Below are 15465 nucleotides of genomic sequence, written 5' to 3' on the forward strand. Positions count from 1 at the left end.
TATATTAAAATATTACAATATTGGTAATTTCTAAGAAAAGGTTTATGTTTCACACTTTCCCAAATAAAAATACAATGGTAAACTAACGCACTAATACTGTAACAACTTAAAAATGGTGCAACAGCAATCAGTGGCGTCACTAGGGTTGGTGTCACCCGGTGCGGTAACTCATGGTGTCACCCCTCTCATGACACCCCATAGACATACAGCATTCTTAGCAAAATTTATAAACACGAACAAGTTAAATGTGCTCGGCCGCGGCGCTTAATAATTCGGACGTCGAATTTGAATGGTATAAATGTCGAATACAAAAATGATTTGAACGAAAAAAATTTTATTCATAATACATTTCTGGGCGCTGGGCGGGTTAGGCTGAATTAATGATAAGAATAATTTCATGGAGGGACATAAAAACATATACAGTGATATTTTGGTGTCACCCCCTGTGAGGGTGTCACCCGGTGCGGTCCGCACCCCCCGCACCCCCCTAGTGACGCCACTGACAGCAATGAATGTAGGCATACCTCGTTCAGCGGTTTCGATGCAAAATCAGTACCGCTGCTGTCATCATTCGCTGGGAAAGGACAACAGATAATAAAATTAATAAAATCATCATCAGCTTTCATAAGCTATTTTATAAGCTACTGTCATCGTAGTTGTCATCATTTTTGCCATCATAATCATCCACATCACAACCATCTCATCATCATTACGAACATGCTTATCATCATCGTCATCATCATCATCGTTAAAAGTGACACAATCATTAAAAAGGTTCAAACTCAATAAGAAATTAGCAAATTGCGTATAAGATTAATTGATAATTTTCAAACATTCATTTATTTATTGGTATTTATCACTGATTGTATTGCGTAACGTTGCAATTAGCAAGATGTCCCAACACAAACCTGTTATACATCTAAGATTTTATGTTCTATATACATGTGATTTAATTATAGTAACAAAGTTGTAACAAACATAACACTGCCAAATGAACGTTGTATGACCGCAATAACACAAAAATGAGTTGAATCTTAGGGAAAAATACTACACTGCCAGTCTGCAAAAGTTGCAACAATGTTGAAAAAAATAATTTTTAACAGCACAATAAACGATGAAAATAAGATTTGATTGTTTAAAAAGTATAGGTACACAATAATTACTGAGACCTGGGGATAGAGAGGTTTGGTATGAGGTGAAAAGTACAAGGGGAGTTTGATTGCTTGATGCTAGTGAAGATGCCTTTGGTGCTTTAGTTGTTGATGATGTTGTTGATGATGATGTTGTTGTTGATGATGTTGTTGATGATGTTGTTGTTGACGTTGCTGATGTCACTGAGGATGTTGTTGTTGTCGATGTTACTGATGTTGTTGTTGCTGATGTTACTGATGACGTTGTTGTTGTTGATGACGTTGTTGTGGCGACCGTTGTTGACAATGACGTTGATGTAACTGTACTGGTATCTGATTGGAGGGATGGAAAGCAGCTCTTCAAATCACTCAAGTCGTCACTCATTTCGTCATCCTTATCGTTGCATTTTGAGAGGTCGACAGAAGAATCAGGACCACTATTGCTATCAACATAGGTGTCTCCGTCATCTTTATCACGACTGTGGGCATCATCATCCGTCTTACTCGTGTACTCGTCAAAGTCGTTGATATCATTAAGGATGTGGTAACTGTGATGGTGACTGTCGTTGATGGAAAAGTTGGATGATGATCTGATGGTTAGGTCACTATCTGAGTAACTTACATCACCAACTAACTCTCCCTTGTCGTCGTCATCACCACCATTATCATCGTGCCGAATGTTCTTCCTCACATCGTTTGAGATCAGATTAGCATCAAGTGAATTCGTCTGATGAACCTTGTTGATGTCGACGATGTTTGTGTCGTCGTTGCCGTCCATACGTACTCCTTCATTGCAGCCATTAAGAGTGCTGCTGTTGCTATCGTTGCCGCTGCTGTTGTTATTGTTGTTGTTTAACATGAAGTTGGTTAGTTGATTGACTTCGTCAGGGGAAAATGTACAATCAACGTCAAAGACAGATGAGGCAGATATGACGCTGTGCCTGTTGCATTCGGCACCCGATGATGATAAAGATGATGTCAAAGATGATGAAGAACAATCAGCTGTTTGATGTGATGATGAATGAAGTGCCTCTTGTTTCAGAGACAGACGTGGTGATGAGGAGAGAGAAGAGGAAGGTGATTGTTGTATGGGTGACTGTTTTAATAATGGAGGTTGGTGGGCTGTCTGTGTTTGTCTGATCAAGAGGGGTTGAGCTATTGATAACAATGATCTCTTGACAGTTGCATGCAAAGTTGCTGGGTTGGAGTTAAATTCGGAGATGTTGATGTTTGTTGAAAGATCTGATTTCGTTGCTTTTGCGGTTGCTGTTGTTGCAATTGCTGTTGTTGTTTTTGTTGCTGGTGCTGCTGCTGTTGTTATTACAGGCGTTTTTGTTGACGGTACACCTATTTTTGACGTTAAAAAATAGAAAGAAAAAATAAAAAAGCTGTGTTCACAAAACTTAAACTTCAATTTATGATAAAATACATTAGTAAAAATTATAAAATGAACACATATTCTATAATATTACTAAATATTCATACAAAAAAAAACAAACAAACCAGAATGCAGAACCACACTAACCAACCAACCAACCAATCCCCACAACAAACCTGTTTTTGCATGCTGTTGTCTGGCAGTTCTTTTCATACTTTTTTTGAATCGCATCTTGCTCTCATTTACACCATTCTCACCTTTCGTGGACTCGCTGCTCAACGCCGCTAAATCGACTTTGTAGACCACAAATGCTAACGTCTTCGTCAACATGTCCAACGCAGACTGTTATCATTGCGGTATGGTAGGTTTTTAAATTCATAATTTGCACATTATAATTATGAAATTTCTGGCAACGTTAAATAGTTGTACGTGTAAGATGAATGCTAACTAACAGCCCACTGCTGCATGACTTGGTTGACAGACAGCAGCGACTTCATGGTCGACAACATCATGTCCCACACCCCCACGGACACCTGAGACAGCAGGCACGCACGCACGAACGTCACCATCAACGTCTAATCATTCGGTGGAATGATGAAGTGAACGATTCGATCATTGCATCGATGGATAAATAAAAATTTTACCAATTTTCAAGTTGTAAGGTAAAATTATGTAAACAAACCTCGGCAACCATCTTGATGACGTCATCAGGAAGCAGTTCCTCATTGGCTGGAGAGATCATGTGATTTGATATTATCAGCAATTTCTTCAATAGGCATGTCCTATTGTTACAAAATCAATTTCACGCTTCATATTGATTAAAGTAATTAGCACAAGTTCAAGCTGAGTTGATGAGCAAGGTTAGTAGTGGTAACTTTACCAGAAACTTAATTACTAGCAAAAATATCGAAAGCGTGCATGGACCAGATCGAGGCTGGCCTTGTCCAGTGTGGTGTGATATGAAAATATTATTTAAACTTTAGTACTCTTAATTGAAACATTCATAACTCATATTGAAAGCACATTAAAATATATCAAAACAATGCTTTAATCTCATTACAAGCCATTTCAACACACAATTTAATTCCCATACGCAGACAAAAGACTGTTGAATAAAATAAATATTGACTAATGATAAAACTTAAGTGTACATTTAACAAAATACTTTTGTGTGGCAAAAGAGAGTTCAAAAAATACATCAAGTATAAATTCAAATAAGAATGCATGGAGAAGATGAACATGTTAACTAGGCTAACCAAGTACTTCTCTTCATGGAATGATTCATCACAATGAACCTATATGTGTTAATTGTTCTCCGACACATGTCAATCTGTATGTATGCATGCATATGCATGTATGTATGTGTGTGTGTGTGTGTGTGCGTGTGTGTATGTGTGCGTGTGTGTATATATATGTATGTAATGTATAAATGTATGTATGTGTGTATGTGAGTGAATATATGTATGTGTGTTGTGCGAGAATGTATGTACCTATTAATGTATGTATCTAAGTATGTATTTATATTTGCATATATTTTTTCATGTATATGTACATAAGTATCTAGACCAGTGAGATGAAATTGATCAGATGTTTATTCAAACTTCTAATATAATGAAATAAAATGATGGCTAGCAGATGTTACTGAAGTAATATTAACCAGACATTCACTTAATTTTTATTAAAGAACTTGAAACGCTGTAAAATTAATGAGTGAAAAAAATTGCCTGTTCACTAAGAATCTTCTCCCCATTGGGAATATTAGACTTGCTATGAAGAGACTTCCAATCGGTGAGGAAGAGATTACNAGACTGACAGACGAATATTTGGATCAGCTTTTGTTTGCCCAACTTGCAAGCGTCATCCAACAACAGGATGGAGAGCTCCTCTGCATTTGTCATTTTTGTTTTGTTGGCATCACTCAATGATAGCGACACATTCGGCAGTACAAGCGGACTCGGAGTTGTTGATGATGAAGAAGATGACGATGATGACAACGAATGTTCTGGTTCTTCAATGAAAAAAGGTCTGTGTTGATCCTGTGGCGAGGGAGATGTTCATTCATTTTAAGCATTTAGGTCGCATCACATCAAAAGGTGTTATAATAATTGTTAGACGGATTGAAGAAAAGAAACAGTACCCCACATAACTGAACATATTTATCATTGAGGAAAACAACATTGAAGATAATACGATGTTGATTGTGATGCGATGTTTGGCAAAAACAAGCAAACATAACTCCAGGAAATGAAGGCCAAACAGATGATTTTAATAACCCACGAAACAGATGATAGGTACAGAACAAGTGATGAGTTGTGCAAGTGCATTCACACACAAAACAATGAAAAAAATTTTTTTCACCTTGATCCAAAGTTTGTATATAAACAAGACCTGCTTAATGTTGTCTATCTGCCCAACCGAATTCAAAAAAGCCTACAAATGGTGGTGCACAATTTTTTATCCACGTTTAACCACGTAATAAAAAATTAATTTATTTATATTAAACTGAGCAAATTAAACAACATTTTCAACAAATTTTGTTAGCTGATTCACACTTTGTAAAAATAATTTAGCAGATGACATCCGTATATAATTTCATAATTAAGAAAGAGTTTGTAAAAGTGTAAAAAATTGAGCACATATGTTTTGCAGATATTTTAATTCCTTGAAATAACAACCGAACTGAACAAACGAAATATATGAAAAAAGATACCTGATGAAATATTTCGAAGATGATGTTCAAGTTGTGCTTGCAGGAGAACAAAACTCTCTGAACCATCATTTTCTCATCGTGTGTGAACATGAAGCCTGACTTCCTGCCAATGTTGTTGCTGCTGTTGTTGTTGCTGCTGCTGTGGGGGTGACTGCTAATCTCCTTATCTTTATTTTCTTTGTTATCTTGACTGGAGCAGTTACTGCTGTTGTTTGTGGCCTCCTTGATGCTGGTGATGTTCGACTTGATGAGGTTACTTTTCCTGCTTCCACCTGTAACATTGCTGCTAGTGCTCTGCATTTCGTTATGCGTCGAGAATGTCACTTTTAAATTATTGTTAGGAAGAACGGTTGATGACGATTGAGACTGTAGATTAAAATTAAAATCTCTGTGTGGTTCTGTGCTATTCCTTCCAAGCCCTCCTCTCTTAAAGGGCTGCTGAAGTTCCATGAAAATCTTTTCAATAGAAATGCCAAACTTTTCACTGTAAAATATTAATGCAAATTATTTTTGTATAATCATTAAAGACCGGTGAAAAAAAGAACAAAAAGAAATGAGCATACTCTGAAAATGAGATCATTTTTTTGTTCTGATCAATGATTCCCACCACCCAGTTGATGATGACGTTTTGAAGGATAGAAGGCTTGCATGGCGACAATCCCTTCTTCGACTGCTCTGACTCTTCTTTTGAAAATGTTTCTGAATAAATGAATTTTTTATTTTTAGACTTTATAAAAAAAATGGCCAACGAAAGCCTAGAAATAAAAGTCCTATTGTTTTCTCAGATCCATACATAAAAGAGTGAAACGTAAAATGAATAAATAACTCAGCCTGAACTAAACAAATATAATATATCAGATGTTAGTTGATCCACTCAACTTGCTCGGATCAATTTATTTATTCATCTGCACATACAGCACGCATATCATTAATATCTCTGTCTACATAAACATGCAAATGCAAAGCTTGGCCTCAAAGACGCATGGTGAGCTGTACGTGAACAATCATAAATAAATACAATCAAAGCACATATCTAACTGCTGACAACCTTTTAACCTACATGTCAATTTCTGCACGAACAATAAATTCAACAATTTAGATAATAAACTCTAACTTATTTATTTAATATATACTCCTAACAAAAAATTGTTTAAAATTGACTCACAATCCCAATAACTCACAATCTGTACTATTCAGTTATGTTATTTAATACATCAAGGTCTTGCTTTGCAGACAACACAATTTGATTTTTTAATAGCTTCTCCAGCAATCTTTACAATCATCGTGATAATCCATATCATATTCTTCATCATCATTGCTATCAACATTATGATGCACAAACAAAAACCCATCAAATGCATCCGCTGATATTCACAAACGCAACTCTACGAACTAACCAAAATTGAATGACGTGTAATCAAAATATTGAAATGATTCAAAGATGTCGTGCACATAAAATTTGTTGAGGCTCTGGAAGAGGAAGAAGAAGGAAGCTTCCTTGTGGTTCCACAGTACAGATCCAACCTTTCAATATTTACCATTTTGATCAATCACTTATTTAAATTTTTTATTTTTATGAAATGACATGTCCAGTTTAATACTCTTAGAAATAAGTACAATAACAACAAAATGCAACTTTAGAAAAATAATTATTTGCTGAATATAGGTCACTGGATTACTGAAAAATAAAAAAAGGTAGCCAACCTGTGTAACGATGTGGTTGAGTAGCTGGTGAAATATAAATATGCTGTATGTGTCTGATTCGAAGGCATGCTTGTTGGAAGCTGCAATGAAAACATCAATTTTTATTTCAATCATTAGCTGAATGAATTTGGGCTGGTCACTGGTCATTCATTTACGTCCAGTTTTATAGATGAATCCAATTCCAAACAATATCTATGTGCATAACAACAACGTGATATACTACAGGCAAACAAAAATACCCCCCTTCAATCAAAATATCTTAAATATCTGAGTCGAGTGTTAGTGTTGTATTGTAAACATGTTTTTACATTTTTATCTCATTTTAGTCCATGTCCATTCTGTTCTCTAGTCTCAAGTACACTTGAAAGTTTACAAATGATTTACACATGTGATCTGAAGATATTGAAAAAAAAATATATAAAGCTTTATCTGTTCTATATTTTTGAATGAGTATCATATTCATGGAAGTTTTATAGAATTTTGCGCCAGGAAGCAAATGAATAGCTCCCAAATAATTAAAAACTCTTATTAAACAATTAAAATAAAACACTTTTTGTAACCGTCAAAAAATTTTCTTTCAAAACCATTCAACTTCAATTAATAAAGAATTATGAAAACTTTTCTACGTCTAACAATAACAACAATTTTGTTTTCAGTCAACTCATTTAAAACAAATGGTCGGCAAGTTAGCTCAATCCCTGAAAGTGCTCATGTTTCGTGCTGTTATTACGTGAGGGCCTGGTCCAAATACTGTCTGCCCAAAACTCAAAGATTATTATACGCTCTGCACATGTGATGTGTTGCTTGCGTCGTTTGGTGTGGATGGTGCAGTCTTTGTGGCATGAAAATTTAATTATAAGAATAGAATGATAAGTAAGCAGTTATGCATTTGACAAACCTGAGTTGCTTGGTTGATTCATCATTGTTAAACATAAAATATCACCAGCTAACTGTGCATTTCTTTAAAGGAACACATACAGAACAATAGATGAGTGTAACCAAGAGTGATTTCAAATAACAACAGCAATATTAAACAAAACGATGTAAAGCACACTCATTACTACAACACATTAGGCAACCTAAAACTGCTATTTTCTGCATTAAACTGGATTGATCAACCCGTCGTTGTCAGCAAGGTATACAAAGCATCTAAGCTCTTTAATTATAAATGTATAAAAAGTTCCCTTTCCTACTAATATCACATACATTGCAGACTTAATTTGTATCTTGAAAACAAATGAAATGTAAAATCTCATCAACATGTGATACAAATTTAATTTATAATGAAGTAATTTTTTCTTAACTTTCCCACGAAATATTTTCCTGTTGTTTCTACATTTTTTTTTTCATTTCCTCATTCACACAAACTAAAAGTTCTGAAACTTTTTTTAACATGGCAGTCACCATTAAACCAATTCCTGACAAAGGGATTCCCCACAATATCCACCTTATCAGCTCCCAACTACTAATTACATTACATGCCATTTAATTTGGTCTATGCATTGAGAAATACATGAAACAAACAAATAATAACAGTTAAAAAATAGCGAAGCCCATCTGAGAGATATGGAGGCTAGCATATAATGTAAACGTTATTAAGATATCAGTGATATGATGTAAAGACCTCAGTGATGTCAATAAAGTAACAAACGACATCTAGGGCTATTTATAGTACAAACAAGGAAATAACGAAATAATTCAAATTAAACACCAGGCAGGGATGAAGACTGTTGCACCAACCAAAGTAAAACATTTGAATGTTTCAACTTTTCAAAAACAAGAGACTGAGTGATGATCATTGAGACAGATGCATAAGAACTGAACAGAACAACAAACCATGTGTGCATAGGTAGGAAGCATTTGATAAGATAGGCTATTAGTACCTGACAAAAATGATGCAGGCAATAGAATGTCAACAGTAATCTGCATAATTAATTGTGCAAATGAGTTTCTAAAAATAAAAAAGATTGGCATTTCAAATGTAGATAATTATTCTATTAATCTAAGCTTATTAAAACTCATATTATATATTGATTAATTTTTGTGTAGAGTAAGCAAAGAAAATGAATGAAAACTAAAAAATAAAAATATCAGTTAATGTTAACCCCATATTTCAAAAACAAAAATACAAATTGTATTAAGTTACAAAGTAGTAATAATTAAAATATTTAAAAAAAATTAAATAAAAGGCTAAAAGCAACAAATTATCAAAAACTTTTAAAAGCAAAAAAGATCAAATCGACAATGTCAATGATTCAAAATCTTGAAATTAAATGAATACCTACATATATGTATGTATATATATATATCATCAACAGTATATCAACTAATGAATGCCTTGAGCCACTCAGAAGATTTTTGATTAACAAAATAGAAACAAAAAAATGTTTGCAATTAACACAGAATCTTTTTAAGAGAAGTAGAAAGGAGTTGAAAGCAATGAAGAAATATGAAACCTTACAATGAAAGCAAGCAGATATCAAGCCAAACACAATGATATCTCTTCAAAGTTATTTTGCACAAATACCTCAAAAGTCTTCTGATAAACTTGCAGGCATTAACACACATTCATATAAAAACATCACTAGCATAATAAGAGTTCATAAACGCAAACAAACAATAGCAAAGACATGTGTTAGCTGTTAATAATCCTGAAATATGAACAAGCATACATAAAGATTTATAAACATTTATTAACCAGACAAAAACATTTACTAGCATACTGACCTGCAAGGATGGGTGTGCTTGCAGTTAACTTTTTGAAGATGCTGTGCACATCATCATCAGCATTCCACATCAGTATGGAATACCAAATTATGAATAATCTCAATCCCTCATTGAAGTTCTTCAATTAAAAAAATAAAAATTATGATTGAAGTTACCTAGCCATTTGTAAATGTTCAAGAGACATTACCCTTGATAAGACATCAGAACTCAATAGATGGGTTATGAATCGAGCTGTAGAAACATAAGATTAGAGAATTATTTTCAATAGCAAACAATAACAAAAATATAAAAATATCATATTGCCTAAATCATGATAACATTCAATGAACATAATTTGAAGAGAGCCTGGATTCTAGATCAATTTCATGTAAGTGTCATATTTGTCAACATGTAATTTCGAATTTTTAATTCTTTTAAAATTACGTGTTTGTTCATACTTTCCAACCTACTGGCACTACTGCCCACATATCATGTGGTCTTATAATACAACATGAAATTGAACGAGCATGCCATGCACGATTTATGATCATTTTCATTGTTGGCTAATTTGAGCGACATTTTCATAAACATCCCGGAAGCTTTTCCTGTGCACTACAACTATTGATTTCATCTCTAAATTAAAATCTCATTTCTTACCAATAAAAGTTAATTTAAGGCATAGAAAAATTAATTAAGAAAGATTTAATTATAACATTGAGTACATTAAACTCTGAATTCTGTTTCACACTAAAAAAAATAATTTATGAGCATTTATAAATATCACTAATTAAATTAATTAATTTGAAGACGAAAATGATAGACCAACAGAGAAAACATGCAAAAAAATGTTAAAACGTGACCTAAAAACTATAAAAAATTTTCTCAGTAACAAAAAGGAAATACAAAATTAAAAAAAAATTTCCAACAAAATGAAAAAGATATGAGAAAACTAACAAATGCTGTTGTAATGCCATCTCTTGTGAATGAGATGAGGAAGATGACACAAGATATTCTATAATAAATAAAATCAACAGTTTAATATCTCAGCTAGTTTAGCTATCCTAAAATGACACATACCTCAAAAATCATAAAAATCAATTCTACTTCTTCCTTTTGCTTTTGATTTGCTAAAAATTCATAAAAATTATTGATAAATATAAATATAATAATACAGTAAAATCCAGTAAAAGTTATAAATATAATAATCCAGTATAATCCAGTAAAAGTTAAAACAAAATGAAATTTCACATTTCAACTAACTCTTAATTTGCTGGTGAATGTCTGTAACCTTTATGCAGTCGTGAAACAAATAAAATATATATGAATAGTTTGCTTCATAAAAATCTTTTATCTGATTTTGGGAGCCCTTTTCTGTTAGAATTAAATTATTTACATTCAAATAAAATAAAATTAATTCCAATTTAAATAAATTTGAGTATAATTTTAATTTAATTTAATAATGTTTAAAATTTAATTGATGTAATAATTATAACAAATAGGGTGAATCATAAATAATCTAATGAAAGTAATGACCAACCTGTAATCAACCTTAAATGTTTCATCCGAGACATGGAGTCTCTTTTGAGATCCAGAAATTTACTTTTTGACCTCTCATAGTCAAAAACCGTTTTCTTGTTGAAGGAAAAACTCTGTCGTTTATTAATTGAATTCATTTTATTTATAAAATGAAGGCCAGCTGGAGTGTGTGATGTTGCCTTTTGGAATGCATAATAAAAAACTTTAATAACTATAATGTATAATTATAGTTTAACTGAATTAGTTAATATATATATATATATATATATATATATATATATATATATATATATATATATATATATATATAAATTAAATATTATTTAATTAAATAGATAGCAACACTGAATTTAAATGAATTTTCATTTGATTGATTTTTACTCTGGAGATAGCTGGTGTGGTGGTAAGAGGATAGGCTTTGTTTTTGTATTTAACTATCTATGTTAGTCAATTTTGAGATAATATATTTATATATATATATTTTATCTATATATATATATATATATATATGTATACATATATATATATATATATATATATATATATATATATGAGATAACCTGATCTGCTGATCATAAATGTTGTTAACGTTTCGTTAACTGATCATATCATGTTTTACAGTTACACATACTAAACTATTGATTGACGGATTGAGTAATTTATTATACTATGTCATATTATAAACTAATTAATCATTAATCAAAAAATCAATTAAAAATTATAATATTTTTATTTATAAAATAAAATTATTTATAATAGTTAGTACTGTTGAGACTGTAAGACTTACTTACAGTGTAAGACTGTAAGTAAATATAAAAATTATATTAATAAAATCAGTATAAATTGAATATTATAAATAACTGAAGCTCTAATAAACAACCAAAAACATAGAAAAACAAACAGACAGACAAACAAACAAACAAAAACAAACAGAAGCAGAGAAATGAAATGAAAGGAACACCTATGACATGATGACATGCACCTGAACAAGAAAAGAAGTAATAAGCAGAAAAAAGCTAGAAAAGATAGAAAAAACATCTTACTTTTGAATCAACCATCGCGATTAACAGAATAATTAAAATAAATAATCATATTTAATATTTGAATATCAACCGCCATTTTATAGTCTGAAAATTTTATAGGAAGTTTTATAAAATAAGCGACATCATATTTACTTTTTAAACATTGAAAACTTAACAAAGACAATAAAATACGTTCATTACAGATGGGTTTTTTCTCAATATTTTCACGACTGTTGAATGAGATGTGAAACGCGGTGAATAAAAGAATGAACCAATAAATATATATTTTAAACTACTAATTTTCATTAATAAATCACACACACGTAACTTTTTTACTTATATACTCGTCTAATATCAAACATGCAGGTGTTGACAGTTCAGGTGGTACAATAAAAATGATCTGGAAATGAATTGAACTTACTGAAATTCCCTGAAAACTTTCAAAGACACTGTTGTGTCTAATAAAATGATCTGGAAATGAATTGAACTTACTGAAATTCCCTGAAAACTTTCAAAGACACTGTTGTGCCGCATTCTTCTCCAGCTGTCCATTGTAAACTCCTGATCCATGGGAACCACAGTCACCAAAAAACTGTAAGGTGGTTTCGCTGATGGTAAGTCATTTTGTTGGAATGATTCTACCAAATCAACTAATTTAACTATATCTTTTTGTTGGTTATCTTCATCTCGTACATCTGGAAATGATATCGACGTGCTTCTGTTTAAATTCGACTTTGTCGCTTCAATAGAAGGAGGAGGAGGTCTTTTCAGAATCGATTTAATCACCTTTTTATCATCTTTGATGTCGTTGTTTGATGTGGCATTCGACTCGTTATTGCTGTTTATTATTTTTTTACTGACATTCTTGCCCATTAAAAATTTACTCAAGCCATGTTTTTGTGTTGGCAATGTATTTGGACGCTCCAGACATATCGTATTTCTTCTGAATGAATTCATATTTCCATTTTTCAGTCCAAACAAAAATTGAAAGTGCGAAATTTTAAAAAATTAAGTTATGACTACGATCGCATGATAACAATTCTTTTTAATTCAACGTTCAGTCAACAAAAGGATCGTCAGCATATGAAGAAGTTTAAATAAATGTCAGAATTTATATGAACGGCAATGACAATGGTTTACATTGTGTATTGCAAAATGTTATATCCTATAACGTACAATTGACATAAACTACGCAAAACATTCACACATCGAATATATTCCAATATTGAACCGTACTGCAGCATATTTGCCTAATGCGCTACAGCTTCGCAATTAACATTACCATTAAACCATTGTGTTGTATTGCATTACAAATAAGCACAGCACGATTTCAATTTGTTGCATATTTATGTTGTCTGTTAGTTATGACATTTATAGACTTTATACTTACATACAAACACTACTTATTTCCAAGCCGGTTGAAACTTGAAATGACACATATCCACACACATATCCACACAAACATATCCACACACACACACACACACACACACACACACACACACACACACTAACACACACACAAACACACACACACACAATCATTCACACACACACTCGTTCGCACACATACACTCACACACACACACATACACACAGACAAACACACACACAACACATGTAAACAGTAGCTGGCAAAACAAATCTTGTAAATCTATGTCAAATAACAACGAAAATAATTTGTGTAATAATACAACAAGTAGTATCTCACGCGTGTCCACGATCATTTTGTTTCTGCTTGTACTCTCTTTCTTTCTACCTTATCTTTCTCACCATATTTTATTGGTCAGAAAACACAATGTGGCATACAAGTAAAAAGTTAGATTCTATCCAGAAGCGTTGTGTGCATCTGGTGATACAAAGAATAAGCAAAGAAGTGAAAGAAAAAATGCGAGGAATGAAATGAAAGAAAAAAGGTGGTGGACGAGCAAATTAGCGAGCGTACCAAAGCACATTAGCCAGTATCAACAGCCTTTTGGAACATTCATTATAAAATAATCGTCCGTTTAATAGCCAAAATTAACAAATTACTTATCTCGTGATACGAAAGCAGCAGTTGTTAAGTCACATAATTTCGATATTGAAATTGTTTTATTTATACATCCACATGAAATAAGGGTTTCTTCTCATCTGTAAAGTTGCATCTTTCGCTATTTCATTTAAATTTTTGGTTCAACACTTCAGTCTTTTGTGAAGAAACAGCAGGCTTTTTATCTTTTTAAACAAAGGAAGATGATTTAAGAAATGAATGAAATGCGTTTCCAAAACATCTTCAATTTTTTATTGAATAATGTTGGGTATAAATTAACTTGACATATATATTATAAGTGTTCACAACAAAATTTGTGATTTCGAAACTGTTATTGTGTATCAAAATGAAATTTAATGTTTTCTGTTTTGAACTCTATCGAAGTTTTTCGCTTATTTTTAAAAATGAATTTTTTCACTCTAGCCAAATTAAATTAAGTTATTCACCGCATGCTCTTAAATATATCAATAGGTTTTTATATATTTTTCAATTAATTATACCCTTTGTAGAAACTTAAATTTTTGCTGGCCATTTACAGTCTGTCAAATTGAAATTTAAAAGTACAGCATATGCTTTCAACATAACCAATCACTTTATGACGGCACACCTCATCATTTATCGCAGTGGCTGATCTAGGTGGCGGAAGGGGCAAGTGTCCCCCCGTTGTGAGCTTTATTTGCATTAAAAGTTAGTAAAAGTCGTTGTTTTAACAAAAAAGTAGTGTTTTTAAAAAAGTGACATTATAAGCAAATTTTGACCACATTATCAAAAAGTTGACCCCTCGATGAGCACAGAAACATTTCCCAAACAAATTTAGGAAACTTCCGTACCACACGTACCTACATTTTTTTTTAAATTTGTTCAAAATTTTTAAAATATTCCATAAAAAGATTAAGTGAATATTAGTTTAGCCATTAAATGATGAAATTTGCATTTTGTGAGCATCAATTTTTAGTTAATTTTTCTTCTAAATGTCATGGTTGTATATATAGTCTTATTGTAAAAAATATCTTTTTAATACATCTTGTTTCTGTATTTGCCATATTTACTGTTACAATCAGCTGGTTTTAACTATTTGATTAAATTCAATGGTCTTAAGGGAGATACATGAAGTAAAAAGAAAAACAAAAAGTTAAAATTAATTTTTTTAATAATTTATTCTCTTCCAAGTTGTAAGAATCTTGATTGATGATCTGCAATTAAAAAAATGTTAATTAGTTGTTGAGGAGAGACTTCATTCATTTTCATAG

At 32.1% G+C, this 15465-nt stretch overlaps 3 protein-coding genes across 3 annotated transcripts; all 3 read right to left on the reverse strand.

Moving 5' to 3' along the window:
* Nucleotides 1-1252: 1252 nt before the first annotated feature.
* HELRODRAFT_162341 (hypothetical protein) lies at nucleotides 1253-3832 on the reverse strand (the record flags this gene model as incomplete). The annotated part of the gene is made up of 6 exons (XM_009024573.1): nucleotides 1253-1385; nucleotides 1442-2132; nucleotides 2685-2850; nucleotides 2961-3083; nucleotides 3191-3290; nucleotides 3765-3832. The coding sequence occupies 6 exons, from the start codon at nucleotides 3830-3832 to the stop codon at nucleotides 1253-1255; spliced, it is 1281 nt and encodes a 426-aa protein (XP_009022821.1).
* A 379-nt stretch (nucleotides 3833-4211) lies between these two features.
* On the reverse strand, nucleotides 4212-12222 carry HELRODRAFT_162342 (hypothetical protein; the record flags this gene model as incomplete). Its single annotated transcript, XM_009024574.1, has 9 exons — nucleotides 4212-4544; nucleotides 5219-5702; nucleotides 5782-5917; nucleotides 6616-6742; nucleotides 6923-7002; nucleotides 9650-9767; nucleotides 10917-10999; nucleotides 11166-11277; nucleotides 12208-12222. 9 exons carry the CDS (start codon nucleotides 12220-12222, stop codon nucleotides 4212-4214), a joined length of 1488 nt encoding a protein of 495 aa, XP_009022822.1.
* Nucleotides 12223-12603: 381 nt separating this feature from the next.
* HELRODRAFT_162343 (hypothetical protein) lies at nucleotides 12604-13143 on the reverse strand (the record flags this gene model as incomplete). The annotated part of the gene is made up of 1 exon (XM_009024575.1): nucleotides 12604-13143. The coding sequence occupies one exon, from the start codon at nucleotides 13141-13143 to the stop codon at nucleotides 12604-12606; it is 540 nt and encodes a 179-aa protein (XP_009022823.1).
* Between the last annotated feature and the right edge of the window lie 2322 nt (nucleotides 13144-15465).

Source organism: Helobdella robusta, assembly GCF_000326865.2.
Source record: "Helobdella robusta unplaced genomic scaffold HELROscaffold_4, whole genome shotgun sequence".
Lineage (NCBI taxonomy): Eukaryota > Metazoa > Annelida > Clitellata > Rhynchobdellida > Glossiphoniidae > Helobdella > Helobdella robusta.